This window comes from Tetrao urogallus (assembly GCF_951394365.1).
Source record: "Tetrao urogallus genome assembly, chromosome: 10".
Taxonomy (NCBI): Eukaryota; Metazoa; Chordata; class Aves; order Galliformes; family Phasianidae; genus Tetrao; species Tetrao urogallus.
The window spans coordinates 3,484,296-3,509,023 of record NC_136823.1 but is presented as its reverse complement, the minus strand read 5'-3'; the positions used below and the strand labels follow the sequence as shown (position 1 = coordinate 3,509,023).

General features: G+C 66.4%; 3 protein-coding genes across 3 annotated transcripts; 2 read left to right on the top strand and 1 right to left on the bottom strand.

The window, feature by feature from the left end:
- Positions 1-12: 12 nt before the first annotated feature.
- LOC306950012 (2'-5'-oligoadenylate synthase 1-like) lies at positions 13-2,040 on the top strand (the record flags this gene model as incomplete). The annotated part of the gene is made up of 6 exons (XM_079540116.1): positions 13-201; positions 280-571; positions 671-846; positions 926-1,164; positions 1,242-1,377; positions 1,457-2,040. The coding sequence occupies 6 exons, from the start codon at positions 13-15 to the stop codon at positions 1,976-1,978; spliced, it is 1,554 nt and encodes a 517-aa protein (XP_079396242.1). The 3' UTR covers positions 1,979-2,040.
- Positions 2,041-2,720: 680 nt separating this feature from the next.
- On the bottom strand, positions 2,721-9,061 carry SEMA3B (semaphorin 3B; the record flags this gene model as incomplete). Its single annotated transcript, XM_079540582.1, has 19 exons — positions 2,721-3,113; positions 3,183-3,322; positions 3,396-3,675; positions 3,751-3,792; positions 3,864-3,955; positions 4,030-4,249; positions 4,318-4,462; positions 4,528-4,597; positions 4,665-4,779; positions 4,853-4,998; positions 5,080-5,199; positions 5,285-5,378; positions 5,449-5,568; positions 5,641-5,703; positions 5,871-6,028; positions 6,558-6,681; positions 7,073-7,384; positions 7,536-7,835; positions 9,002-9,061. The coding sequence occupies 19 exons, from the start codon at positions 9,059-9,061 to the stop codon at positions 2,721-2,723; spliced, it is 2,994 nt and encodes a 997-aa protein (XP_079396708.1).
- Positions 9,062-18,268: 9,207 nt separating this feature from the next.
- SLC38A3 (solute carrier family 38 member 3) lies at positions 18,269-22,453 on the top strand (the record flags this gene model as incomplete). Its single annotated transcript, XM_079540466.1, has 15 exons — positions 18,269-18,378; positions 19,203-19,284; positions 19,365-19,480; positions 19,585-19,658; positions 19,736-19,828; positions 19,909-19,990; positions 20,619-20,701; positions 20,769-20,827; positions 20,904-21,071; positions 21,149-21,228; positions 21,293-21,393; positions 21,486-21,610; positions 21,815-21,959; positions 22,041-22,144; positions 22,349-22,453. The coding sequence occupies 15 exons, from the start codon at positions 18,269-18,271 to the stop codon at positions 22,451-22,453; spliced, it is 1,527 nt and encodes a 508-aa protein (XP_079396592.1).
- Between the last annotated feature and the right edge of the window lie 2,275 nt (positions 22,454-24,728).

Below are 24,728 nucleotides of genomic sequence, written 5' to 3'. Positions count from 1 at the left end.
GCAGTGAGCGGGATGGAGCTGGGTGTGAGGTTGGCGATGGGGCTGGAGAGCGTGAGCCAGCGCCAGCTGGATGGCTGGGTGGCCGCCCATCTGCAACCCAGCCCGGAATTCAGCACGGCGGTGAGGCAGACGGTGAAGGACATCTGCGACTTCCTCAAGGAGCGCTGCTTCGAGGGCATCAGCGTGCTCAAGACCGTCAAGGTGCCCGCAGCCCCCCGCCGCCCTGCGCCTGGGGTGGGGGCCGGGGGCCGGGGGCTGAGCCGTGCCGTGTCCCCGCAGGGCGGCTCGGCGGGGAAGGGCACGGCGCTGCGCAACAACTCGGATGCCGATGTGGTGCTCTTCGTCAACTGCTTCTCCAGCTACCAGGAGCAGGAGGAGCAGCGGGGCCGCATCCTCGCCATCATCGAGAGGCGGCTCTACGAGTGTCCCCCGGCGTCGTCCAGTGTCAGAATCAGCACTCCGTGCTACAAGGACAGCCGGGACAGACCGCGCTCCCTCAGCCTCACCCTCTCCTCCTACACCTCCGGCGAGTCCATCGACGTCGACATCCTGCCTGCCTACGATGTGCTGGGTAGGATGGGGCACGGGGTGGGATGGGGGCTCGGGGTGGGGGACATCTGTTGGGCTGTGGGGTGCAGGACGGGGCTCAAGGTGCCTCTCACCTTTACAGGGCAGGTGATTGAGGATGCCCGCCCAGACCCCGAGGTCTATGTGAAGCTGTTGGCCACGAGCTGTGGCCCCGGCGATTTCTCCCCCAGCTTCACAGAACTGCAGAAGAACTTTGTGAAGTGGCGCCCTGCTAAGCTGAAGGACCTGGTGCGCCTGGTCAAGCACTGGTACAAGCAAGTGAGTGGGGTTACTTGGCTGCTCTGTGCCCCCACAGGCACCTCAGAGCCCCACCAGCTGCCCACTCGTGTGCCCCCAGGTGCTGAAGCCGCAGTACCCCAACGCTAAGCTGCCCCCCAAGTATGCGCTGGAGCTGCTGACCATCTATGCCTGGGAGGAGGGCACAGACAGGAATGACTTCAGCATGGCCGAGGGCTTCTGCACTGTGCTGGAGCTGCTTGGCCGGTACCAGGACATCTGTATTTACTGGGAGAAGTACTATTCTCTGCAGGATGAGCAGATCGGTGCCTACCTGAAGAAACAGCTGTGCCAGCCCCGGTAAGGAGCGTGTCCCCATCCTACTGCTGTGCTCCAGGGGCTGTGCCCTGATGGCAGGACCCTCTCTGTGCCTGCAGCCCTGTCATTCTGGATCCTGCTGACCCCACTGGCATCCTGGGCCAAGACAAGAGCTGGGACTTGGTGGCCAAGGAGGCTGCCCGGAGCCGTCAGTCACTGCCCTGCGTCAGTTCTACCCGCTCCTGGGATGTGCAGGTAGGGCTGCTCACACGGCAGCACTGTGGTCCCACCTGTTCCCCTATGGCTATAATCCACCTTCCGTGTGTCCCCACAGCCTGCCCGATCTGTGACGGTGCAAGTGAAGCAGTTGCAGGGCATCAGCCTGAGCAGGAAAGTCAGACCCAGCACCAAAGTCTGGGAGCTGAAGGGGGAGATAGAGAAGGAGTGGGGCATCCCCCGCTACCAGCAGCGCCTGGCCCTGCAGCAGAACTTCAGCAACTGCCCCAGTGTGCTGCAGGATGGGGACAGCCTGGCCACCCACGGCCTCTTCTACGACATCACGTTGCTGCTGCTGCACACAGAGCCCCAGGAGATGGATGTCTTGGTGAAGGACAGCAACAACAAGACCACTGTCTACACCGTACGGCCCAGCGACACCGTGTGGCAGCTGAAGCAGCAGATCTGTGCACGGCAGGGCCTGGCTGTGGAGCAGCAGCGCCTGACCTACGAGACCAGGGAGCTGGAGAACCACCACAGGCTGGAGCACTACGGTGTGCAGCCCCGCAGCACCATCTACCTGCTGCTGCGGCTGCGGGGTGGTGCGGGACCCCTTCCCCGATGGTTTGTGCCCTCCTGAGCTACCCTAATCCCCAGCCTGCAGCCCTGCCCCAAGCCTGGGAATAAAACCTGTGAAACGTTCTCGTACTGTTGGGGGTGTGGAGTGGATCGGGGGGACCTGAACGCCAGGGAGCACGGAGACAGCGTATGTCCACCGCTCTGGGATGCTATTGCTTGGGGGAGAACAAACGGTTCCTGTGGAATCGCCCGCGGTCCAGGGAGGGGGGTGGGAGCAATGGGACAGACGGGGACACCCTGTCCCCGAGCCAGCTGGGCACGGCGGTGGTGATGCCACTGCGGGGGGCCCGGAGCTGTGCCCGCAGCGCCAGGACTGGGGCTGGGAGCGGGGCTGGGCTGGCGTCACCGCAGGCTGCGGTCATCGCCGGGGCTGAGCCGAGCCGGGGAAGTGCTGAGCTAAGGGTTTCGGTTTTGCAGGAAACGAAAGTGTAGCCGAGGGGCGGGGAGAAGCGCCCGGCATCCTACAGGATAAGGAGAGGGGGGGACGCTCCCGGCTGGGCGCACACCGCTGAGCCGGGCCCCGTGCTGCCTCCTCTGCTTTATTGAGCTCCATCAGTACAGCCCGAGGGGGACGGCCCTCTCCCGCCCGAACCCACCCCCACCCGAGCCCCGGGACCCCTACGCCGTGCGGGGCCGCCCCCCACCGTTCCCAGCCGTCAATAAATACACCGCCCCCCCGCCCCGCGCCTCCAGCCGAACCGGGGGGCCGCTCCCGGTCCGCTGCGCGCAGCCCCGGGGGGGCTTCACCGGGCAGAGGCGCTGCGGGGCCCGCGCTCGGCTCTCGGCCCGCCCCGGGTACGGCGGCGTCGGGCGGCCCGCGGCTCCGCACCGCGCTCCGACTCCGTCCCGCCCCGCCGCCGCGCGGGGGGCCCGGCCGGGGCGGGAGGGGGGGGCCGCAGCCGCCCGCAGGCCGCCTCGGGCCGCTCGAGCAGCTGCAGGAAGTCCCGGTACCAGGGAGCGCGACCCCCGGGGGCGGCGGCGGCGGCGGCGCCGAGGACGCCCAGCGCCAGGCGCAGCACGGGCTGCGTGAAGCCCTGCTCGGTGGCCCGGCACACGTAGAGCCCGGCGTCGTGCCGCTGCACGCTGCGCAGGAGCAGCCCCCGCTCCGTCCGCACCACCCGCTCGTCCGGCTGCACCTGCGGCCCCGGGCGGCGGTCAGGGCACGGGGATGGGAGCGATCCCCCGCCCCGCCCCGCGGCCCTCACCTCGCGCTGGGGAGCGTCGGGACCGCGCTGGTACGTCCACGAGACGCGGGCGCGCAGCGAGCGGGGCACGCACTCCAGGAAAGCGCTGCTGCCCTCCACCCCGTACAGCTGCCGCTGCGGCACGCGGCCCTGCGATGGCTCTGCGGGACGAGACCCCGCGTCCGTCGTCACCCTGCTGCGGGCGCGCCGTCCGCGCCCCGCAGCCCCACACACCTTCGGAGCACAGCAGGTTGGGATCCCCGTTGCGGACGTCCTGCCGGCGGGAGCGCCTGCGGAGAGGCGTGGGCTGCGCGGTGCGCTCTCGTCTCTGGGCGCGGGGTCCCAGCGCGACATACCTCTTGGTGCTGGGCACGAAGCGGGTGCAGGCGGTGCCGTCCCAGGCGCAGTACGGGTCCCGTGCCAGGCAGCACTCGGCGCACGCCTTGCCGTAGGCGCCACAGCGGTGCAGGGGCAGCTGGGCCACGGCGGTGGCTGAGCCGGCGTAGAGCTGTTGCTGCAGGGAGAGGGGGCTCAGCACCCCTGCGATGGGGCCCGTGAGTCCGGCAGGGCACAGCCCCCTCCTCCTTACCCGCTTGGAGGAGAGCTGCAGGCTGGTGATGGGGGACGCGTCCTGCAGGAGAGCAAGGGCAGCAGTTATAGATGGGGCAAGGGAGGTGTGCAGCCCCCAGCACAGGGACCCACCTGGAAAACCTGCAGCTCCTCCAGCAGCAGCGGCTCCATGCCGTGCCAGCTCTGCTGCGGTGCCGAGACCACCTTCAGCACAGTGCCCACATCTGCAGAGAGGATGGTGAGCGGGGGGCCCAGGGATAGCCCCAGCCCTCAGCCCCTGAGCTAGGGTGCCACGTGCCTGTGCCAATGAAGAGGACGTCGTAGTGGCCATCGGCAGCAGCCACCCGGTCGACGGCGATGCGGGTGAAGGTGTGGGGCACGCCAGCTTGCAGGAAGAGGGGCCGCTGGCCGTGGGGCAGCACCGGGTTGTACATCAGCGGGTGGTGCCGGGCAAACTGGATCACCTCATCCGGGAAGTCCTTGGTGGAGCTGAAGGTGCCGAAGGTTCTGCTGGGGCACTGCGGGAGGCAGAGCTGGGTCAAGAAGGGTTTCTATATCCCCCGGCAGCCCGTGCCACACCACCTACCATGCCCGGGCGGGGGTACGGCACGCGTGCCTGGTATGGCACCCACTGGTAGTTGGGGCCCTCCTTGTGCGCAAAGGGGCCCAGGAACGCCCGGCGGATGTCGGCCATGGTGTAGATGCAGACGGCCGAGCCCTGGAAGATGGAGCTGGGGAGAGAAATGGGGCATGAGGATCAGCACGTGGCACACGCAGGGCGCACGACGGGCGTTACCTGGAGGTGGAGAAGGCGGCATAGACCAAGGGGTTGCGCTTGTCCCTCGTCTGCAGCAGGAAGACGTCACCTGTGGGCAGGGGAAGCGTCAGTACAGCTCCTCCAGGCACCACCCGGCCATCCCAGTGGGCACTCACGGAGCTCATCGAAGTGCGTGTCGGCGCCGTCGGTGCCGGGCACGGCGCACACCAGGCGCGCCTTGAGGAACGTCGTCCACTTGTTCACCAGGCTGCGCTGCCCACCCACGTCGTTCTGTGGGGCGAGGGGCGGCCGCTGGGGGGTGGCACCACGGCCCCACGGCCCCGCTGCGGCTGCCCGCACCCACCCTGCAGATCTGGCCGATGCGACTGATGCTGGCCTTGCCCAGTCCCTGCTGCCGCTCCACCGCCATCTCGCGGAAGAAGAAGTAGATTTTGTCATCGTCGGGGTTCTCGCTCTCTGGCACCCAAAAAACATCCACGAACTTGGGCTCTGGGAGTGGATGGGTGGCACATTCAGAGCCTGTGGGCACCCACGGGGACCCGCCAGGCGCAGAGACCCCCTGTCACTGACCGTTGAGCCAGCGGGAGTCGTGCTGCTCCGTGCGGACGGACGGGCGGGAGCCCATGCTGCGGAAGATGGTGAAGTCGCGCCCCATCAGATCGGTGGCCACTCCTGAGTAGAGCTCCTCGCCTGGTGGGCACAGAGAGAAGGGTCATCGGGAGCCGCTCTGCCAATCCCTGCCAGAGCCCTGGGAGTGCCCTTGCTGCCCTCCTACCCACGAGAACGGAGGCAGCTGTGTGCCGGGGGTCGTAGGGGCTCTTCCCTTTGCCATCCTCAGCGCGCCGTGCGTCCAGCTTGAAGATGTGGTCCTGGGAGAGTGGGGTCAGTGCCGGCAGTGCCGTGTCGCACCGCGCTGCACCATGGCACCCCACATCTCACCTCGGTGTGCTGGCCCACCTCCACGAAGGCGCAGGTGGGGTGGAAGGCACCGGTGCCACAGGCGTACAGATGGGTCCGGTTGTAGGCGTGCAGGATCTTCACGAAGTTCATGCACTCGGCCTGGTGGTGCAGGGTGGTACCGAGCCCTCTCTGCAGCCCCCACGCTGCCCGCCCGCCCCATCCCGCACGCACTGTGATGTCCTTGCCGGCCCAGTTGCACTCTTCCCTCCACTCCACTGGAGCTGGCCAGTAGATCTGTGGATGAGAAGGAAAGGTGGCATCCCCCACGCCCAGCCAAGGGCACCATACCCGAACATCACACCACGGGATGCCACCTCTATCACAGAATCACAGAATGGCCAGGGTTGGAAGGGACCTCAAGGATCACGAATCGCCAACCCCCCTCTACCCGCCTCCTTTACCTTCCTGTCCCGCTGGCTGATGTTGTCCAGGCTCAGTGACAGCAGGTGGTTCTTGGCGCCCACAAAGAGGCGGCCGCGCTCCTCATCCAACAGCAGGGCCTCGTAGCAGCACGAGCGCTCCAGCTGGAAGAGTCGCAGCCCGTGGCGGGCCCGCAGCTCTGCAGGGCCGGGCCACTCTGCTCAGCCCTGCCCAACGCAGCCCTGCCCAACACGGACGGATCCCCAGGGCGCACTCCCATCCCAATGCCACGACCCCATTTCTGGGAGCCTGGACCCCATTCCTCGGTGCAGCGAGGGCTGAGAGCCGAGCTCCAGCTCCATGCGTGACCGACCCCGAGGTGCTTTGGGCAGGATCCGCAACCCCCCGCCGCCCCATCCCCTCCCCCAGACCCGTCCCACCGGCTCTCCCGGCCTGGCCGCCCCCGCCGCGGCCCACCATGCCACCATCCATCTCTCTCAGCGGGCGGCCGGGGGGGAGAAAGGGCCTTTTCTCTGCCCTGCCGAGCTAATCCCTCGCGGTGGGAACAAACGGCTCTTTGTGGCGGCTGCGGGCCGGGACCCCGTACCCACGGCCGACGGCAGCGGGACGGTGCCCCGCTCGGCGCCCGGCGCCGAGAGCCACGGAGCCGCGGCGCGGGGTTGCACCTGCAGTGCGCTTTCCCCCCGCCCGCCTCGTCGCACACTCACCCGGGAAGGACAGCCGGAGGCGCGGGGTGACGGCAGGTGCGGGGCAGCGGGCGGCGGGCAGCAGCAGGAGCAGCAGCAGGAGCGGCGGGCGGCTCATGGCCGGGGCTGGATCGCGGCCCCCGGGCTGCAGGCAGAGCGCGGGGGGACGTCAGCTCCGGTTACGGCCCCCCGCCCGCGGCCCCGCTTCGGGCTGGCAGCGCTGCCCCGCATCGGGCACGGACGGGAAGGCTCGCCATCGGGGCGCGGACGGGACTCGCCGCGTTCCCCGCCGTTAAGCCTTCCTTAATCCCCGCCGCGACGCCCCGCACGCAGCGCTCTGCCCCGCGCTGGGTGAACGCCGCACGGGCTGCCTGCCGCGCACCGCGCCCGCTGCGGGCCGGACCGAGCGGCGGCTCCGCCGACATCGGGAAGGGCGACCCCCGGCCCCGCCGCGCTCAGTGCCCCCCGCGCTCAGTGCCATCCCGCGGAGCCTCCGGTGCCGCCTCGCGTCCCCCACCCCGTCCCGCGGCACCCACCTGGGCTCGGAGCGGCTCGGCCCGGTCCCGCACGGCCCCGCCCCGCCCCGCGGCAGCGCGGGAGGGCGGCGGGGCGGCCCCGGCGGGGCGGGGCGGGGCTGGGCGGCGGGGGGCGGCCCGGGGGCACACGAGCGTGCGGACACGTGCAAACACGCGCGGGCACGCGGCCACCTGCGAGCACCTGCAGACACGCCTGCGAGCGCACGCACACGTGTGCGAGGTGCGCGAGAGCAGCCGTGCAAACGCAAACACGCACGTGCAAATGCAGGCTTGGGCAGGGACCGCACAGTGCAGGCAAGTGCACGCGCACACCTGTAAGTAAACAAGCGCGAACGGGTGCGCGCACCTGTACACAACGTGCGAATGCACACGCGCCGCACCCGCTGCCACGCACACGCCTTGCACCAGCGCGCAGAGCACGGATGCAGCCTTCGCTGCTCCCCAACGCCCGCCGTGCCCTCACGCCCATCTGCGTGTGCCCCGATGCACGCACGCTCTGCCCACGGGCCGTGTGACACGCGCGCAGCCGTGCCCTCCGCCTCCCTCCACGCGCCGCCGCACCCAGTGCCGCCGCCCCGAACGCCCGCCGTGCCACGGCCGTGCCACCCCGGTGCCACCCGCTGGGCGCACCCAGGGGCAGCTGCGGGCTCGAGGGCCCGGGGGGGGCGGGGGGGGCCGCGCTCAGCTGCGGCCCAGATGTCTGGCGCGGGCCCAGGCTGCAGCAAACAAAATTCCTGCGCTGCCTCCCATTTTCCAGCCGCTGCTGCCAAGAATAGCAAGTGCCGAGAGGTGCCGGCAGCGGCTGTGCCGGGGGGGGGGGCCGTGGAGGGACGCTGCCAGGGCCACCCCGCTCTCGTCCCGGTGGCAGCGGGTGGGTGCTGGCCGCGCTCCACGAGGAAGAGGACGCTGCGTCACGGGTTGCCGCGTTGCAAGACTTTGCCCGAGGCGCTGCGGGACGAGAGGCAGGGCCTGGCCGCGCTCAACACGCGTCCCCATCACCGGCTGTGGCGGCGCCGACACATCCATCCCCCGGGCATCCCTGTGCCGGTCCCAGGCCGGGGGATGTCCCCTGCCTCCAGCGGCAGGACGTGGTGCGGTGGCAGCCCGCGGCCGGTGCCAGCAGCTCGGCAGGCCCCGCCAGCAGCGGCCCCACCTGCAGAAGCCATCAGGCGTCTCAGGGCCGCGGCCGTGTCCCGGAAAAACAGCGCCAGAGCTGCCAGGGCCGGGCAGGCCCAGAGGGGGGGGTGCCACGTTGCCGCTGCCCCCCTCCCCCCCCCCGCCCTGCGTCGGCTCCCGCGTGACGGGGACGGGTGGGCCGGTGCTGGGGTCACGGGATGGGATGGAGCGTCCCTGGATCTCTCCTCCCGTCCCCAGGAATGCGGGAATGCATCGATTTTCCGCCCCGCTGCTCCTCAGCACAGTTTTGTCTCCGGTCCCCGGGCAGACCCCAGCGACGCGCTTTGTCTGTGCGGTGTGAGGGGCCCCCCGGGCACAGCCACCATTGCTCAGCCCTGCTGGCAGCATAGGGACCACCAGCGGCAGCCCCTGCCCGGCGGGGGCACCTGGGGCCCGGGCTGGGGACTTGTGCAGCCTGAGGCTGCGGCTCCTCAGCCGTGCGGAGGCTGCAGTGGGGATTTGACGCGCCGGGATGCGAGCCGTGCCATTGGCACGTAGCAAGGACAGGGGGCACCGCTGCCCCGGAGCCGTCTTCCCCTGAGCTGGGCTGGCTCCCCTGGCTCCCGGACAAGGATGCGGCACATCAGGACCCCGATGGGCCCAGCGCAGCTCCCACTCAGTCCCTCAACCCGCGGCTGACGAGCACTGCCCCAACACAGAGACCCATTCCCCGCATGGCCCCTGCACATTCCTGCCAGGATTAGGCCCGCTCCGGCCGTGCCAGCTAATCCCGTGTCACTGTCCCTGCTGTACCAGGTCCTCCCCCACCTCCCCACCATGTGCCGGCCAGATCATCCCATCACGGCCGCCCATCGCAGCGGTCCCCACGGGCCCGGACGCCGTGCAAAAAGTGGCCGCTGATGGCACGGCGGTGGCTATGGAAGCACAGCGGATTCTTATCGCCCGGCGCCGCAGTGCCGCTCGGCTCAGCCCGGTGCCTCCATCCCCACGGCAGCACCCAGCGCGGTGTGGAAGCCCCCCAGAGCAACCGCTCGCAGCCTCACCTCCGCCTCCCGTCCCCGCTGCTGCCTTGGAACGGGGCCGCGGCTGCCGCCCTCCCTTTATCCCGATCTGCCGCCGGGTGCCGGGCCCGGGCGGGGGCGGAGGGAGGGCCGCGGGGACGGATCCCCGTCCCCAACAAAGGGCGCAGTGTGCTGCGTGCCCCCCACGGGACGGGGCACGGCGCTGACGGCCGCGCTGGCCCCGCTCCCTGCCCGCGGCGCCTGGGAAATGTCACCGCAGCCCCGCGGCCCGGCCCCGTGCCCCCGTGCCCCCGTGCCCTGCCCGGCCGTGGGTGTGGGACCGTTCCGTGGGGTCGCGGCCGGCTCTGTGGGGTGACGGTGCCCGCGGGGAGGGTGCCGTGCTCCGGCTGCCATCCGCCGCCAGGCTGCCATCCCTCGGCGGGGCACTACGGAGCTGGAGCGGAGGGTGCACGCACAGTGATGGGATGCCCGTGGGTGGGAGCCCCGAGCGGGCACTGCTCCGCTGGGGATCGCACGGCCGCAGCCCGCGGCGCTGCACCGCACCGCACCGCATCGCACAGCACCGCACCGCTCCGCACCGCACCGCACGTCCCGCCGCCGCCGCGCGGGGGCAGCCGGGTCCCGTCCGCGGCGCATCGCTCAGCCCTCGGGGCGGCCCCGCGGGGAGCGGCGGGGGGCGGGCGGGGGCTGGACGGGGCCGTCCGCTGTTTGTTCGGCCGTGGGGACAGCCCTGGGGAGACGGGGACGGCCGCGGGGACGGGTCAAGGCCGTAGGTGCAGCCAACGGGAAAGAGGGGAGGAGAGAAAGGGGATATAGATGAAAGGGGAAAAGGGAGGCGGGGGGGGGGGAGGGGAGCAGGAAGGAGTTGGGGAAGATGGGCAGAACGGGGAGAAGGGGAGGAGGAAGAGAGGAGGAAAGGGAAGGGGAAAAAGAGGGAGAGGGGAGGAAAGGGAAGGGAGGAAGGGGGAAAAAGAGGAGGGAGAGGGGAAAGGAGAAAAGGGGAGGAGGAGAAGGATGAGGGGAAGGGGTTGGAGAGGAAGGGGGAAAGAGGAGGAGGAGGATAGGAGGAGGAAGGGGTTGAGGAAAAGGGAAGGAGAAGAAGAGAAGGAAGGGTTTGGGAAGGATTGGGAGAGGAGTGGAGGGAAGGGAAGGGGGTAGAGGAGGAGGAGAGGATGAAGGGGGAAAGGGGAGGAGGACGAGTGAGGAGAAAGGGGTAAAGTGGAGGGGAGAAGGGGGATGCAGAGGAAGGGATGGGTAACGGGGCAGGGTGAGGATGATGGGGGGCACCGCTGTCATGCACAGTGTCTTGGGCAGCACCCAAGAAAGGCAGTGCTGGTGCCCAGCTGGGACCCCCCCATGCCCCCACTCCTCCCTGTCTCCAGCTCCCTGGCCATCTGCAGCTCCTTGCTGCCAGTGCTGCTCCCTGGGGCGGCCCAGCTCCGTGCTGCTCCGCACGGCTGCATGCTGGGGAGTGTGCTGGGGGGCCAGCACTGTGCGCGCCCCACAGCTACCCCACACATCCCTTCCGCCCCATGTAGGCCCCCCTCCTACCCTGCTAAACATTAACCCCGTGCCCAGCGAGGCTTGTCTGAGAGCTGGTGTCCCCAAGGCCTCGCCCCATGCCTGGCCCAGGCACGTTTAGGGACACGTGCAGGGTGGCAGTGGCACCTGTGGCCTCTCAATCTACTCGAGGGAAAGGCAGCAGTGGCAGGGCTTGGGGTTATGGGGACAGGAAGGGCAGCAGGGCCTGGAAACAGGAGACACTGGTGGGAGCAGTTTGGCAGCGAGCAGTTTGGGAACATCATTAGGTTGTTGTTCAGCAGTGATGACCAGCAGCTGTGAAGGGCAAACCTGGCAGGGAGCTCAGGAACGGGGACCTGGCGTGTGGGGCCAGGACACAGGGATGTGAGGATGCCCAGCCCCACGGGGCTGTGGGGCAGCAGTGACACTGCTGCCTGGGCTGGGGCTGGAGCTGAGAGGCAGTGTTGGGTGCAGGAGGAACGCTGCCAAGCCGAGCATTGCTCATCCCCTCGGTGGGACGTGGGGCGTCCGAGCAGAGCTGGCACATGGCGGCCAGGACTGGGCTGTGCCCCGTCCCCCATCCCCACATCCCTCATCACCAACGCTGCAGGACACTCTTGGGAGGCTGTGATTGAGTGTGGTGATAAACCCACCCCATCAGATCTGCGGAGCCGTGTTTTGCTCCTGGCTTCTGTAAAGTTAATTGGGTTAGAGTTTCCAGGAAGAAATGAAGGAGAAAAACACTCTCCCGGTGTGTGGGGCCATTGAATGCTCTCTGGCGAGTTATAATTGCAAATCATGTTTTGAAATCGCATTAACCAATTATTCCTTGTTGTTGTTGTGCCCGGCTGCAGGACAGCGTGTGCATGGTGGTGGAGGAGAGCTGTGCCAGTCCCACCAGCAGGGCGGGCGGTGACACCTGGCACTGGGACCGGAGGCACCCGCTGCCTTGTCCCCAGCAAGAGAGGTGTCCGAGGCTTTGTGCTTCAGAGGAGCCACGGGGCTGCAGGTGAAGCTGTTTCCTCAGCTGTTGTGCTCCCACCACCACCATCTCAGCTGCAGGAAGGTCGGATGGCAGGAAGCAGAGCATGACCCCATCCAGCCCCCGGCGCCCAGTGCCCGTCCTTCATGGCTGAGGATGCTTGCAGCTGCCCCAGCCCCTGTCCTGGCCGCCCTCATCCAGCACCAGGCAGGGCTGGATCTCGGGGCCACTGATCCCATGCGTGGGCTTGTGCGCAGTGACACAGAGCACGAGGCTGAGGCCGCCTGGGAGTTGGGCATAGGGCAGCACTGGTGAGGGCAGATAGAAGGGGCAGAGTGCAGGTAATGGGGTGGTTCTGTGCTTCTGAGTCTGTTCAGTGATTCTCAGCCCAGGGGAGGCTCTGCAGAGACCTTACAGCAGCTCTTCCAGTGCCTAAAAGGGCTAAAGGAAAGCCCTTGTCCTCTACGGAAAGGGAATATTTACAAGGGCATAGCTGGATAGAACAAGGAGGAATGGCTTTGTACTGAAAGGTGGAGATCTAGGTGAGATGTTATAAGTAAATTCTTTCAGAGGGTGGTGAAGTGCTGGCAGTGCTGCCAAGAGCTGTGGGTGCCATCCCTGGAGGTGGCCCAGGCCACGGAGGGGTCCTGGGCAGCCTGAGCTGGGGGGCAGCCAGACCATGGCAGGGGTGGGCCTGGGGGCTGTAAGGTTCTTCCCAGCCCAACCATGCTGTGATCCTATGATTCCGTGATTCTATGATTACGGTTCTATGTGCTCCAGTCCCAAGGCTCGGCGACTTTTCTCCCTTCTCACTGCTCCGATTTCCTGCAGAGCCCGGCTGGGCATGGCTCGAGTTCATCTGGAAGGAGAGGAGCAGAAGCACGGCATGACGGGGCGTAAGGGAAGGGATGACACCGCGGGGCTGTGGGGCTGAAGACCACCAGCCATATTTGTAAGTCACGGGGGTCTGAGCCCTGTCCCCATCCCATCCCCACCAGGCTCAGCCCGCGGCTGTGTTTGCGCTCAGGGCGGCAGCTCCTGCTGTGTTTACAGCCCGGTACGAGGCACGATGCCACGTGGCTGCTGGGTGCCCGCCCTCGCTGGGGTGGGGAGGGTTAAACGGATGGAGCACAGAAGCTCTGGTTGTCCTGACCCCCCCGCGCCGAACCTGGCCGCTTCGCTCCAGCACGCCAGCCAGCGCTGGTTCAGCACTTACGCATGATGCTGTTATTAGAAATTAGTTAATGGATGTCTCCGACCGAATGAGAGCGGTGGCAACGGGCACATGGGGGGCAGGAACGGCCGCGGGTGCTCACGTGATGTGCAGCACCCACCCCAGTGCCGCCCTCGGGTGCTGGGGAGCGGGACGTGTGCGAGCGCGATGCTCGCTGGGTCCGCCGATCTGCTTCGTAGGAGAGATGTATGGGACCCAACTGCAGCCCCTTAGGGCCGTGTGGGGCAGGCCTTGGGAGAGGCGAGGTGCCTTGTTGGTTGGTGGTGCTGCAGCCTGAGAGGTGTGTAAGGAAGAATCCCCCAAAGCAGGCAGGCCGCTGGGTGCGATGGCGCAGGGACTGCCACCCATGGAGCCCCAACGCTGCAGTGCACATCTCCCCCTAAGCAAAACCCCATGGCCACCAGCGGGGTGCAGTGCCAGCAAGCAGGGCTTTGAGCCCCGTGCAGTGCCTGGGACCCACACTAAGGGAAACAGCAGCCCCAGGCTCCTCGGGATGCCCTCAGAGCAGAGATGTCCTCGTTAGCGGCTCTTTTTGAGGGGACAAACCCCAACATTTCATCGGTAAAAGGTGCTCTCAGCACAAGCAGGGAAGCCTGGAGGGGTTCCGGGGGCACCGCACTGTCCCTCCCCCTCTTTTTCCCCCCGTTCTGGAGGCATCCGCATTTATGCCCCCCCGCCCCTCTCCGGTGCCCGCCCGTTCCCAGCCCTCGGGGTGGGGTAGCCGCGGTGGCCGTGCCCGGTGGCAGCGGGGCCGTGTGCTGCGTGCGCCTCCCCCTCGCCACCGGCCTCCCCGTAGGTCCGCGTTGACGCTGCGCGGAGATTGGGAGCCGTGGCACGAGGGGCGGGCCTGGGCTCCCGTTTAATCCCCGCTCTGTCGGGATTAGGGCCGGAGGAGACTCGGTAATCTGCCGGAGGCTCGGCACGCAGCTGGGGCTGGCAGCGAGGCAGCGCCGAGGGGACGGGCAGGTAGGTCCGGCGGGACTCACATCCCCGCGCTGTCCCCGCTTTCCCCCTGTCCCGTGCTGGGAGCGAAGGCTGCAATAGGTTCCCCCCTTCGCCGTGCCCCCCCGGCGTCCCCTCGCCGTGCCACCCCCGCGCCGCTCACCTCCTCCTCCCCTAACTCCAAAAGTTCCTCCGGAGCCCCGAGCCGGGAATGCTGCAGAAGGAAGGAGCCGCTGGCCGCCTCCCCCCGGCGCGCTGCCCCACGGCACGCTGCCCCACAGCGCACTCGTTCGCAGGTGGCACAGCCGGATCAGCGCAGGGGCTGTTTGCTTTGCTTTGCCTTCCTCTTCCCTCTCCAGCTGCTGAAACCCTCCCACAACGTATAAAAAAATCCTGCGAATGCTCGTAAAGAGGCAGAGCTGCAGCCCTCGGGGGAGCCCCGCCGCCCCTCGCGTTTCTCAGCCCTCTTTGCTCTGCTGCAACCCCTCGCACTCCCCTCCCCATTTTTTTCCTTTCTTTTTTTTTTTTTTTTTTCTTTCTTTTATTTTCCACTTTAATTTTTAATCAGCCGTGCCAGCGATGTGTGTGTGTGTAAGTGCTGGAAAGTGCCGCGGCCGCATCGGGTGTCAGGGGCTCCCACGCGGTGGGGCCGTGTGTGCCGTGCGGGTATTTTTAGGGCAGAGCACAGCGCGGCCGTGACGTCTGCAGCGCTCCGTGTGTCTGCGGGATGGCAGGAGAGCTCCTGGGGAAAGAGAGGCACCGCCGTCGGGCTCCCATCTGCGGGCACACGGGGCGGCCCCGGGGCTGCGGGACTGCCGTGCCCACGCGGAGGAGGAGACGGGAATTTTCCATAGGCAAGCGGATGGTGCCCGAGCTCGGCGGTCGCATCTGACGGCGCACGGGCCGTGGCTGCAGAGACGGTGCCCAGCTGCCCGCCGCGCCCCCCCAGCGGCGGATGGGGAGCGGTGTGGATGCTCGGGGGTGGCATCGGGGTGCTGCCGCCGCGGGGAGCCCGGCTCAGGTGCAAAGGTCCCGCAGCGCCCGGCTGCGCTGCAGCTGCAGTCGCGCTGGGGCCGCGGCCACGGCAAACAAACGGGCCCCGGCCGAGGCTGTTTTCCTTGGCGCAGGGGGACCGGGGGGAGGACTGGGATCCCACGGGCTCCTCGGACTGAGAAAACAGAGGCCCCTGCCCTCTGTTTTCTCACCACGGGGTCCCGGCCACCCCCGCATCCGCAGCACCACAGGGTTGCTGACGCAGGGCTGGGGACAGCTGTGACCCTGGTGGATGGTGGTGCGTGTTTTTGGGTGCTGGACGCTTGGTGGTACCCCATGAAGGTGTGCGTTAGGACACTGAGAGGTGTCATCCTTCCTAGGTGTGATGGAAAAGCTCAAATTGTGGTTTCGGGCAGTCTGCGTGTTTAATCTCTGCCACGTGCTTGGCACCTTTGTTCTGTGCCTCAGTTTCCCCATAGCCCTTCAGGGGAGGACATGCCAACTGTGCCACCCTCTGCTCGTGGTGCCACCACTGTCCCCATCACGTCTCCAACCCCGGCATGTCCACCACTGGAAAAGTGCTGTGCTCATCCCAGTAACGAGGCGAGCACCGCTGCTTTGGAGAGAGTATGTGTGGCAAAGGGGCTTGGCTGGCTCAGAGGGGACCATGGCTGCCAGCGTGATGGGGCTGCCCATGGCCGTGGTGTTGGGACATTCAGAGAACATTCTGTCCTGGGGATCCTCTCCCTGTCCCGCATGGCCATGGGGCCACAGTGATGACAGTGGGGTCATGGCCAGGCCTGGGGCTGCAGGAGGTGTACCTTGGCTGACGTGCTGCTGGCCACTAGCATGGTGTGCTGTCCCCCCCGCCCTTCGGCTGAGTGCCTGAGCTGGACTCCATGGTGCTGCTGGATGTCCCCTCTGTCCCCATCGCATCCCCAACCCCAGCATGTCCACCACTAGACTGTGTGGGGGGGGAGCTACCTCATGGTGGTCTTCTATCTCCCGAGGGTCTCCATATGGTGCCCATAGAGGGCCTCACCCCAGGAGAAGGAGGGGTGGCTGTGCTCGCTGCGCCCATCCTGATGCAGCCCACAGTGCTGGGTGAGGCCGTGCTGTGTTGGGAGGTGGGAGCGCGGCACGTAGCTAAGAGCAGGGCAGGGTGCTAAATTTAGGAAGCCAGGTCAGGAGAAAAACACAGGTCTGTGTTGTGCTGGGCTGGGGGAGGGTGGCCGGCGGTGGCGTGAGGCTGGCACAGGGACCCCAGGCCATGCCAGCAGCCATGCCATCATTGTGCTGCTGTGCCTCCGAGGTGCTGCTGCCGTCACACTGAGCTGGGAACATGAGAGCACCGTGCTGACACCCGAGCAGCACAGGAACCCGTGGGCACGGGGGGGGTGTGCAGCCTCCATCCCAGTGCTGGGCTGCCAGCACTGTGGGGCAGCAGCTGCTGCTGCTTGGCGCTAAATCCGGATTACACCACTGGAGTGCTGCGTCCCCCACCCTGGTGCAGTGGATTAGCGGGTTGGGGTCTGGGCACTGCAGAGCTTTGGGGCTCAGGGTGTCCCCGAGCTTTGGCCCCGGTGCATGAAGTGGCACTGAGACAGGGGCGGACGTGGCGTCATTGAGCTCGGTGTGGTGACAAGTGATGGCTGAGCCCACGGGACCTGATGGCACAGCGAAAGGCATCCCTGTGGGCACTGCTTCGCTGCAGCCCCCTGTCCCCGGGCGGTGTTGGTGCCCACAGGGTGCCCACTGCCCCGCTATGGGCAGCCCTGCGAGGCCCCAGGCTGAGGGCCGCTGCCACACCATCTATTTGCTGTTCTACAGAACCTTATCACAAAGCAAACAGCGTCTGCGGGGGGCACGACCCATGCGTCACCGGTCCCTCGCCCCTTCCCCAGTGCCACCAGCAGAGACCAAAGGCCGGCAGGCGCAGAGGTGGCAGTGAGTGCCGCAGGGCTGTGCCAGCGCTGCCGGCGGGAGGAAGCCGGGGGCGACGCTCACAGCATGACAAATGGGGCCGGGTGTGCTAGGGGAGGCTGGCGGCCCCCGGACGTAGCCATAACCAGGAGGAGGAGGAGGGGGCTGCAGCGGGGGGCACGGGCACCTCACAGCTTGGCACTGGCACTGTAGATGGATATGGGGGGCCGGGCGAGGGATGTGCCGGCAGCGGTGGGAAGGCGCGGAGCTAACGGCAGCGCTGGGACGTGCTGGCAGCCCCGTCCGTGCCTGGATGCAGCCCAAGCTGAGGCCCAGTGGAGGGGATAAATCATCACCCAGCAGCCGCCTGCGGTTCCATCTCTTCCACCACGCGGCTCGGTCTTGCTGTCCTGGGGCCCTGCTGTGCCTCAGTTTCCCCACCTGGACAAGTGCCATGCAGAGGGGTGGCTCGGTGCCACACTCCCACCTGTGGCTCAGCCCCGTCACCCCCTGGTGCTACTGGATGCTGCTGGGCTGTGTGTGGCCTGGAATGACCCTTCGTCCTCAGGTGATTGGGACAGAGCGGTGATGTGACTCACAGGGTTAGGGGTGCTGCAGCCCTTCCCAGGTGTGCCTGGGGGCTGCTGTCCCCTGTGCCCCCCCAACCTGGGGTCTCAGTACTGGGCAGAGCCACACACAGAGCCAGGCAGTACGCAGTACTGCTGCTCAAGCCCAAGTGCTGGGCCAAGAGCTAAAGGATGGGTGCAGCCCCCAATCCTCATGGGGACCTACAGCAGTGGGGTGATGGGGAGGCTGCATCCTCCTGGGGCTGGGGATCATCCTGCATCCCACCCTGAAGGCAGGTGACTGTCTGTCTATTCCCATGATGGGGATCTGGCATGTGAACCCGTGGGTGGGGAGGACGCCCATCACAGGGTGGCAGGGACGCAGAAGGTGGCAGGGGACAGTGGGGGGCAGTGGGGCCGTGGCCCGACTGCCAGCCTGCCCCAGAAAGCAGCCCTGTGCTGTTTCCCAGCGGGGCGGGGAGGGCTGGGCGCGCACAGAGGCGGCTTTGTGCCGCTTGCCAAGGCGTCCCCGCTCGGCAGCCTGGCCGCCATCCCCTGCCAAGGACTCGTCTCACAGCCTTGCACTTTCCTGCTCCATCGGTGCCAGCCCTGACGTGCCCCTGAGCCCCTGCCGCAGCGCCCGGCAGCACCAGGGCTTCACACGGGGGTCCCTGGGCTCTCTGCCCCATCCCACACGCCGGTGCTGGGAGGCAAGGTGCTGCAGGAGGCTGAAAGCTCACAGGGGACGCACGGGGGTCCCATCCCTGCTGTTCCCAGTGCTGCCCTGCTGACGAGGACCCCTCTGCCAGGCCCTGCAGCTCCCACCCGGAGCCGGACCCCACGCCTCGCCACGCCACGAGGAGCCTTGAGCCTGCCATGGAGGGCCCGGAGCTGCCCGTCCAGGCTGAGATGGTGGAGCTGGTGCCCAACGGGAAGCACGCGGCTGCACTTGGCACCACCACCATCCCCTCGCTGCCTGGTGACAGGTAGAGGCTTGGGGACAAGTGCCTTCTTCAGCTGGGGCTGGGCATCAGGCTGGTGAGCCAGTCCCCTGCTTGGGACTGGGGGCTCTGGGGTCAGCGGGCTTGGGACACTTGGGGTGCTCACGGTTCTCAGGATGCTTGGGACACATGGGACACTTGGGGTGCTTGGGTCACTTGGGATGCTCGGGGCACTTGGAGAACCTGGGGCACGGGTTCTTGTGGTGCGTCAGATGCTTGGGATACTCAGGGTGCTTGGGGGCACTCAGGGTGCTTGGGGGCACTTGGGACACTCAGGATGCTTGGGGATACTCAGGGTGCTTGAGCAGCTCAGAACACTCAGGGTTCTTGGAGCACTTGGGATGCTCAGGGGGCTTGAGGTTCTTTAGGCACTTGGGACACTTGGGCTCCTTGGAGCACTCAGGCTGCTTGGGGCACTTGGAGCACTTGGGGGTACTTGGGGTGCTCAGGACACTTCTTGGGACACTTGGAGTGATTGCAGTGCTTGGGGAGGTACAAGGCACTTTGAAGGCTTGGAAGTCCTGGGGTGCTCAGAGCACCTGGAGAGACTTGGGAATCTCTGGGATCTTGGGATGCTGGGCTTGCTCGTGGCACTTAGAATGCTCAGCGTGCTCAGGGGCTTGGGGCACACATGGGGTTCTCAGGGTGCTGATGGGGCTTGGGGCATTGAGAAAATTGGAGAACTGCTCTTGGGGCTGAGGGTGCTTGGGGTGCCCTGGGGAGCTGGGTGCTGTGGGGTGCTGCTGGAAGGGCTGCATCCAGCCCAGCTCCACTCAGTCCAGCTGCCCTGCTCCTCCCTGTGCACCCAGGTTTGATGAGAACCAGTGTGGTGCAGAGATGGAAGAGTTCCTGCCCCATGGCACTGAGAAGAAGCAGACGCACTTCACTGATGTGAGTGGCAGTGCAGGACCCCCTGGCTGCCCCCTGGCAGCATCTCCTCCTTTTGTCACCTTCCCCTCTTTGTCACACAGTTCGAAGGCAAGACGTCGTTCGGGATGTCTGTCTTCAACCTGAGCAATGCCATCATGGGCAGTGGCATCCTGGGGCTGGCCTACGCCATGGCCAACACTGGCATCATCCTCTTCCTGTGAGTGCTGCCAAGACGTGGGGCTCATGGTGACATGGGGACTGACGTCCCCCGGGTGCCGAGGTGCCCGAGGAGCGGCTGGTGACAGCGCTGTCCCCTCGCAGCTTCCTGCTGACGGCCGTGGCTCTGCTATCCAGCTACTCCATCCACCTGCTGTTGAAATCCTCAGGCATCGTGGGTGAGTGCAATGCCCCCCACTGCCCTGACACCCCCGTCTCACCTCCCAGCCCTCACCCCTGTGTCCCCATCCCACAGGCATCCGTGCCTATGAGCAGTTGGGTTTCCGAGCCTTCGGCACACCAGGCAAGCTGGCTGCGGCCATCGCCATCACTCTGCAGAACATCGGAGGTGAGAACAAGGTGTGGGATGTGGAGGAGATATGGGGACGTGTGGCAGCCCCCCACCACGCTGCCCTCCTCTGCCCGCAGCCATGTCCAGCTACCTGTACATCGTCAAGTCTGAGGTGCCGCTGGTCATCCAGACCTTCCTCAACCTGGAGGAGAAGACCACGTGAGTGTCACCCACCCCGTCCTCCTCCCATCACATCCCTGCCCTGGATTCCGCTCCAGCTGTGCAGCCTCTGGCAGGGATTAATGGCATTAAAGCCACTGCTATTTTTGATCACTGTCAGTGCTGAATAAGCCCCCAGGCGGGATTAGTCCGGGATGAACTTCCAATCCCTGCCCCTCACTTCCTGCTGGGATCAGCCCACCTGTTCCTCCTCCTGCAGGGCACATTGCCCCAGAGGTGCTGGCATGGGGATCCCAGGCATGCTGGCACCAGAGGACCCTGGGGGTGTGAACACAGAGATCTCTGCGGCTTCAGGAGATGCCCCTTCCCTGGAACATCTGCTCAGAGGTGCAGAGATGCTGGCCTTGGGGTCCCATAGTAGAGAGGTCCAGTACCAGGTTATACCATCTCAATCGCCTGGAGATGCCATCTCACATGTCCCCAGGGATGCTGGTGCAGGGATGCTCCATGGCCTAAAGGGATGCCTACGTCCCTGGGCACACTGGCTCAGGGGACCAGGAGTGCCAGGCCAAGGATTTCAGGGGTGCCAGCCCTGCAGAGGGCACAGGGGTCCTCCGAAGCTCCCAATCTACATCGGGTATGAGCATGCCCTTGTCTCTGCTTCCAGGGATTGGTACCTGAATGGGAACTACCTGGTAATCCTGGTCTCTGTCACCATCATCCTGCCTCTGGCCCTGATGAAGCAGCTGGGTAAGTGGGGGCGTGGGTGGACATGGGACAGCAGGGGGCTGTGCCCATTGCTCTCCTCTCCCCCCAGGCTACCTGGGCTACGCCAGTGGCTTCTCGCTCAGCTGCATGGTCTTCTTCCTCATCTCGGTGAGCACAGGGCGGGGATGTCGCTGTGTGAGGGGGCACCCAGAGCCCCCCACTGACAGAGCGTCCCCCCCCCCAGGTCATCTACAAGAAATTCCAAATCCCCTGCCCGCTGCCTGAGCAAGGGGGGAACATCAGCAGTGGCACTAATGTCACTCTGGGCGGCGAGCACTGGGATGGCCCCGCAGCCCCACTGCCCACTGAGGTGGGGGCCTGCACCCCCAGCTTCTTCACCCTCAACTCCCAGGTAGGTTTTGTTCCACGGTGAGGGCTCCCAGGAGGCACGGGCAATGGGTTCCCAGCATTCACTTGCACGTTCTGCAGACAGCGTACACCATCCCCATCATGGCCTTCGCCTTCGTGTGTCACCCTGAGGTGCTGCCCATCTACACGGAGCTGAAGGAGTGAGTGGTGGTGAGGCTGGGGGGCGGCGAGTGGGAGGGCCGTGCTGACACCCATTTCCTGCAGCCCCTCCAAGAAGAAGATGCAGTGCATCTCCAACATCTCCATCACCGTCATGTACCTCATGTACTTCCTGGCCGCCCTCTTTGGCTACCTCACGTTCTACGGTGAGCTGTGGGGACAGGGGCATGGGGACGCGGTGGGGACAACCATGGGGAGGCGGTGGCACAGGTGCTGACCCACATCCCTGGTGCTGCAGGGCGCGTGGAGTCAGAGCTGCTGCACACCTACAGCCGGGTGGACCCCTTTGACGTGCTGATCCTCTGCGTGCGGGTGGCTGTGCTGACAGCTGTGACACTCACTGTCCCCATCGTCCTCTTCCCGGTGAGTGTCCCCTTGGGGGCACACATGGGTCACCCTGTTGCCAGCTCTGCTCATCTCCAAGCAGTGAAAGGGGAAACTGAGGCAGCAGTGGGACGGTGTCCTGGGGACGGGATGGAGATGGGAAGGTCTAAGAGGCACCGATAGCCCTGCAGGGATGGGAGGCTCTGCGGATAGTGTGTGACATGTCCCTGTCCCCGTCCCCAGGTACGCCGTGCTATCCAGCAGATGCTGTTCCAAGGCAAGAACTTCAGCTGGATCCGCCACGTCGCCATCGCCGTGATCCTGCTGACCTTCATCAACCTCCTGGTCATTTTTGCCCCCTCCATCCTCGGCATCTTCGGGTTGATTGGTGAGTGGCAGTGCTGCCCCGTCCCTGTCACCCAGCTGTCCCCCAGGGCTCACTCTGCCCACTCATCCCTTCCTGCTTTAGGTGCCACCTCTGCCCCCTGCCTCATCTTCATCTTCCCGGCCATCTTCTACATCCGCATCAGTCCCAAGGACAAGGAGCCCCTGCGCTCCACCCCCAAAATCCTGGTAAGCCCTAGGCCTCCACCCCAGGCTGCGGGGACTGCACTGCTGTTCCTGAGGGGTGAAATGGGGGGTGTGGGGATAAAGGCACAGGGGCGAGGGAGGGATGGGGTCTCCTGGGTTCTCAGTGGGGGCACTCCGGCCCCTCCTGCTCCCCATGGGGCAGTGGGGCAGTGGGCAGCCCCCCACCCTGTGCTCTGTCTCCCTCAGGCTGCCTGCTTCGCCCTCCTCGGGGTGCTCTTCATGATCATGAGCCTCAGCTTCATCATCACCGATTGGGCCACAGGAGGGGGCCGGAGTGGCGGCAGCCACTAGCCACCCTGGTTGCCCACCCTGACCCCCCCCCCCCCCATCCCCACCAGGACCCCACGGGGCTCCCACCTTCGCCGCCTGCCCTTTTGCCTGAGGGGACACATGGGGGACCCCAGCCCGTGCCCACCCCTCCTGGCTCCGCGCTTCAGTTTCCCCATCTGTGCAATGGGAGACCAGCGCTTCCCTACCTCACCGGGGGCCAAAGGGGACGTGGCCAACGTGGCCCACAGGCACCCACTTGTCCTCAGCCGGCCCCAAGTCCTGATGGCAGCGTCTGCGGGGCTGGTGGCCAGCACCTCAGCAGTGCCCGTGCCACCCCCATGTGCTCCGCTGTCTCCACCCCCTGACTGCCAGCTCCTCGCTGCCCCATCCCGCTGGCACATGGTGCCCGGGGGAAGGCTGGTCCCGGTGCCAGCGGGTGGGAACCTGGCGATCCAGGGGCCAGCTCGGGGAAGGTGAGACATGCCAGGGCTGGGTGCCGCCGGCACTGGGGCGGGTGGGTGCACCACAGAGGTGCTGGTGTGGGGCACGGAGGTGCCTGGGGCGGCACCGCTTGGGCTGTGAGATGGAGGGGGTGTGGGATGCGCGCTCCCCGACACCAGGGTGATGGGCACAACCCGGCCCCGCTGTCCTGCCACCACCCACCTGTCTGTCCGTCCATGCCAGGGGCAGCTCCCAGCCATGCCAAGAGCCTGGCCACGGGGACGCGAGCAGGCGGTGAGGGGGGCCGGGAGCTCGCCAAGTAAATAAGAGACGTATTTTTATATGGGGGTGGTGGAGGCTGGGACGCTTTTTATAAATACTGTATATAAGAGTAGTTCTTTTTTAATGTGCTGGGGGGCTCCCGGGAGGTCTGCATCGTGTGCGGGATCGGGGAGGCTCTCGCCGTGTCACCCCGACGTCCCCGCACCGAGCTGTCCCACGGCCGCCCCCCGGCCGCGCCGTTAAGTTATATGTGGGGATGAGCGCCGTGCAGGAGGAGCGCGACCGAGCAGATCCGTCAGAGTAACAATAAAGGATAAAAATGTGAGACGTGCCCGGTGTGGGGCGGGGCTGGGGGGGACCGCGGGGACAACGCGGACGCGGGGATGGCGCCGGGCTCTGCGGGCACACGGCGGCGCTGCGTCCCCGCCGACGGCCGCCGGGTGCCGGCAGCGGAGTGGGGAGGGAGAGCGGAGCGGGCCGCTTTCGGGTGCCCACGAGGCACCGATCCGATGCGCTGCTCCCACTCCCCAGTTAGGACCGGTGCCCCGAGCCCCTTCGCACGAGTATCCCGTGTCTCCTTCCCGAGGCAGGCCCGTGTCCACAGCCCGCGAGCGTTCAGTGTCCCGTCCCGCGGGGGTCCGAGAGCTGCAGCCGTGTAGCAGGGTGGCCTGGGGACGATGCTGGGGCTGAGAGTGGGGACAAACCGCCAGCAAGGATGGTAACAGAGTGGGTTTCAGATTCATGGTTCTAGGAAATGGGGTGCAATGGGGAGCTCAGCCTGGCGCCAGTGCTCCAAGCAGAGTGGGGACACTGGTGGTGGCTCGATGGGATGTGACAAGAAGAGCTACGGTAGGGCAGGGACAGGAAAGCTTGGATCACACCGTGTCCCATTGCACAGCCAGCACGGACACCCCGTGCCCTGGGCTCATCTGTTCTGGGGCACGTGGCACTATGCATGTTTGTCCTGAAGAAACCATTTACTGCACATCTGCCCTGGTCACACCATGACCCGTTGAACATCTGCCCTGCTCACACCATGGCCTGTTACACAGCTGTCCTGTGGAAAGAACGTGGCCCTGTGCACATCTGTGCCGGAATAAACCACGACCTCCTGTCCTAAGGCACATCATAGCCCGTGCACGTCTGTCGTGGGTCCTTCGCATCTCCATGCACGCCTGTGCTGGGCGTACTGGGGCCCCAGCTACACCTGCGTCGAGGAACAACCCAGTCGGTGCACGAGCGTCCCTGCGCACACCGTGTCCCCGTGCACATCTGTCCCGGGGAACACCAATGGCGCACCGCACATCTGCCTGCGTCACACCACGGTCCTCAGCGCATCCACGTCACTCCCCGGCCCGTCCCACTTCCCCCCTTCCCCCTTTCCCCCCTTTCCCCGCCCCACTCCATCCCCTTCCCTTTCCTCTCGCCACTCCCTCTGCCCCCAAAGTCCCACCCCCAAAATAAGCCCCGCCCCTTCGTCGAAGCCCCGCCCCGCGCCGAGGCCCCGCCCGCCCCGCCCGCGCCGCGCAGGGCAGGGCAGTGCCGGCAGAGCGCGGAGCGAGGCGCCGCCGCC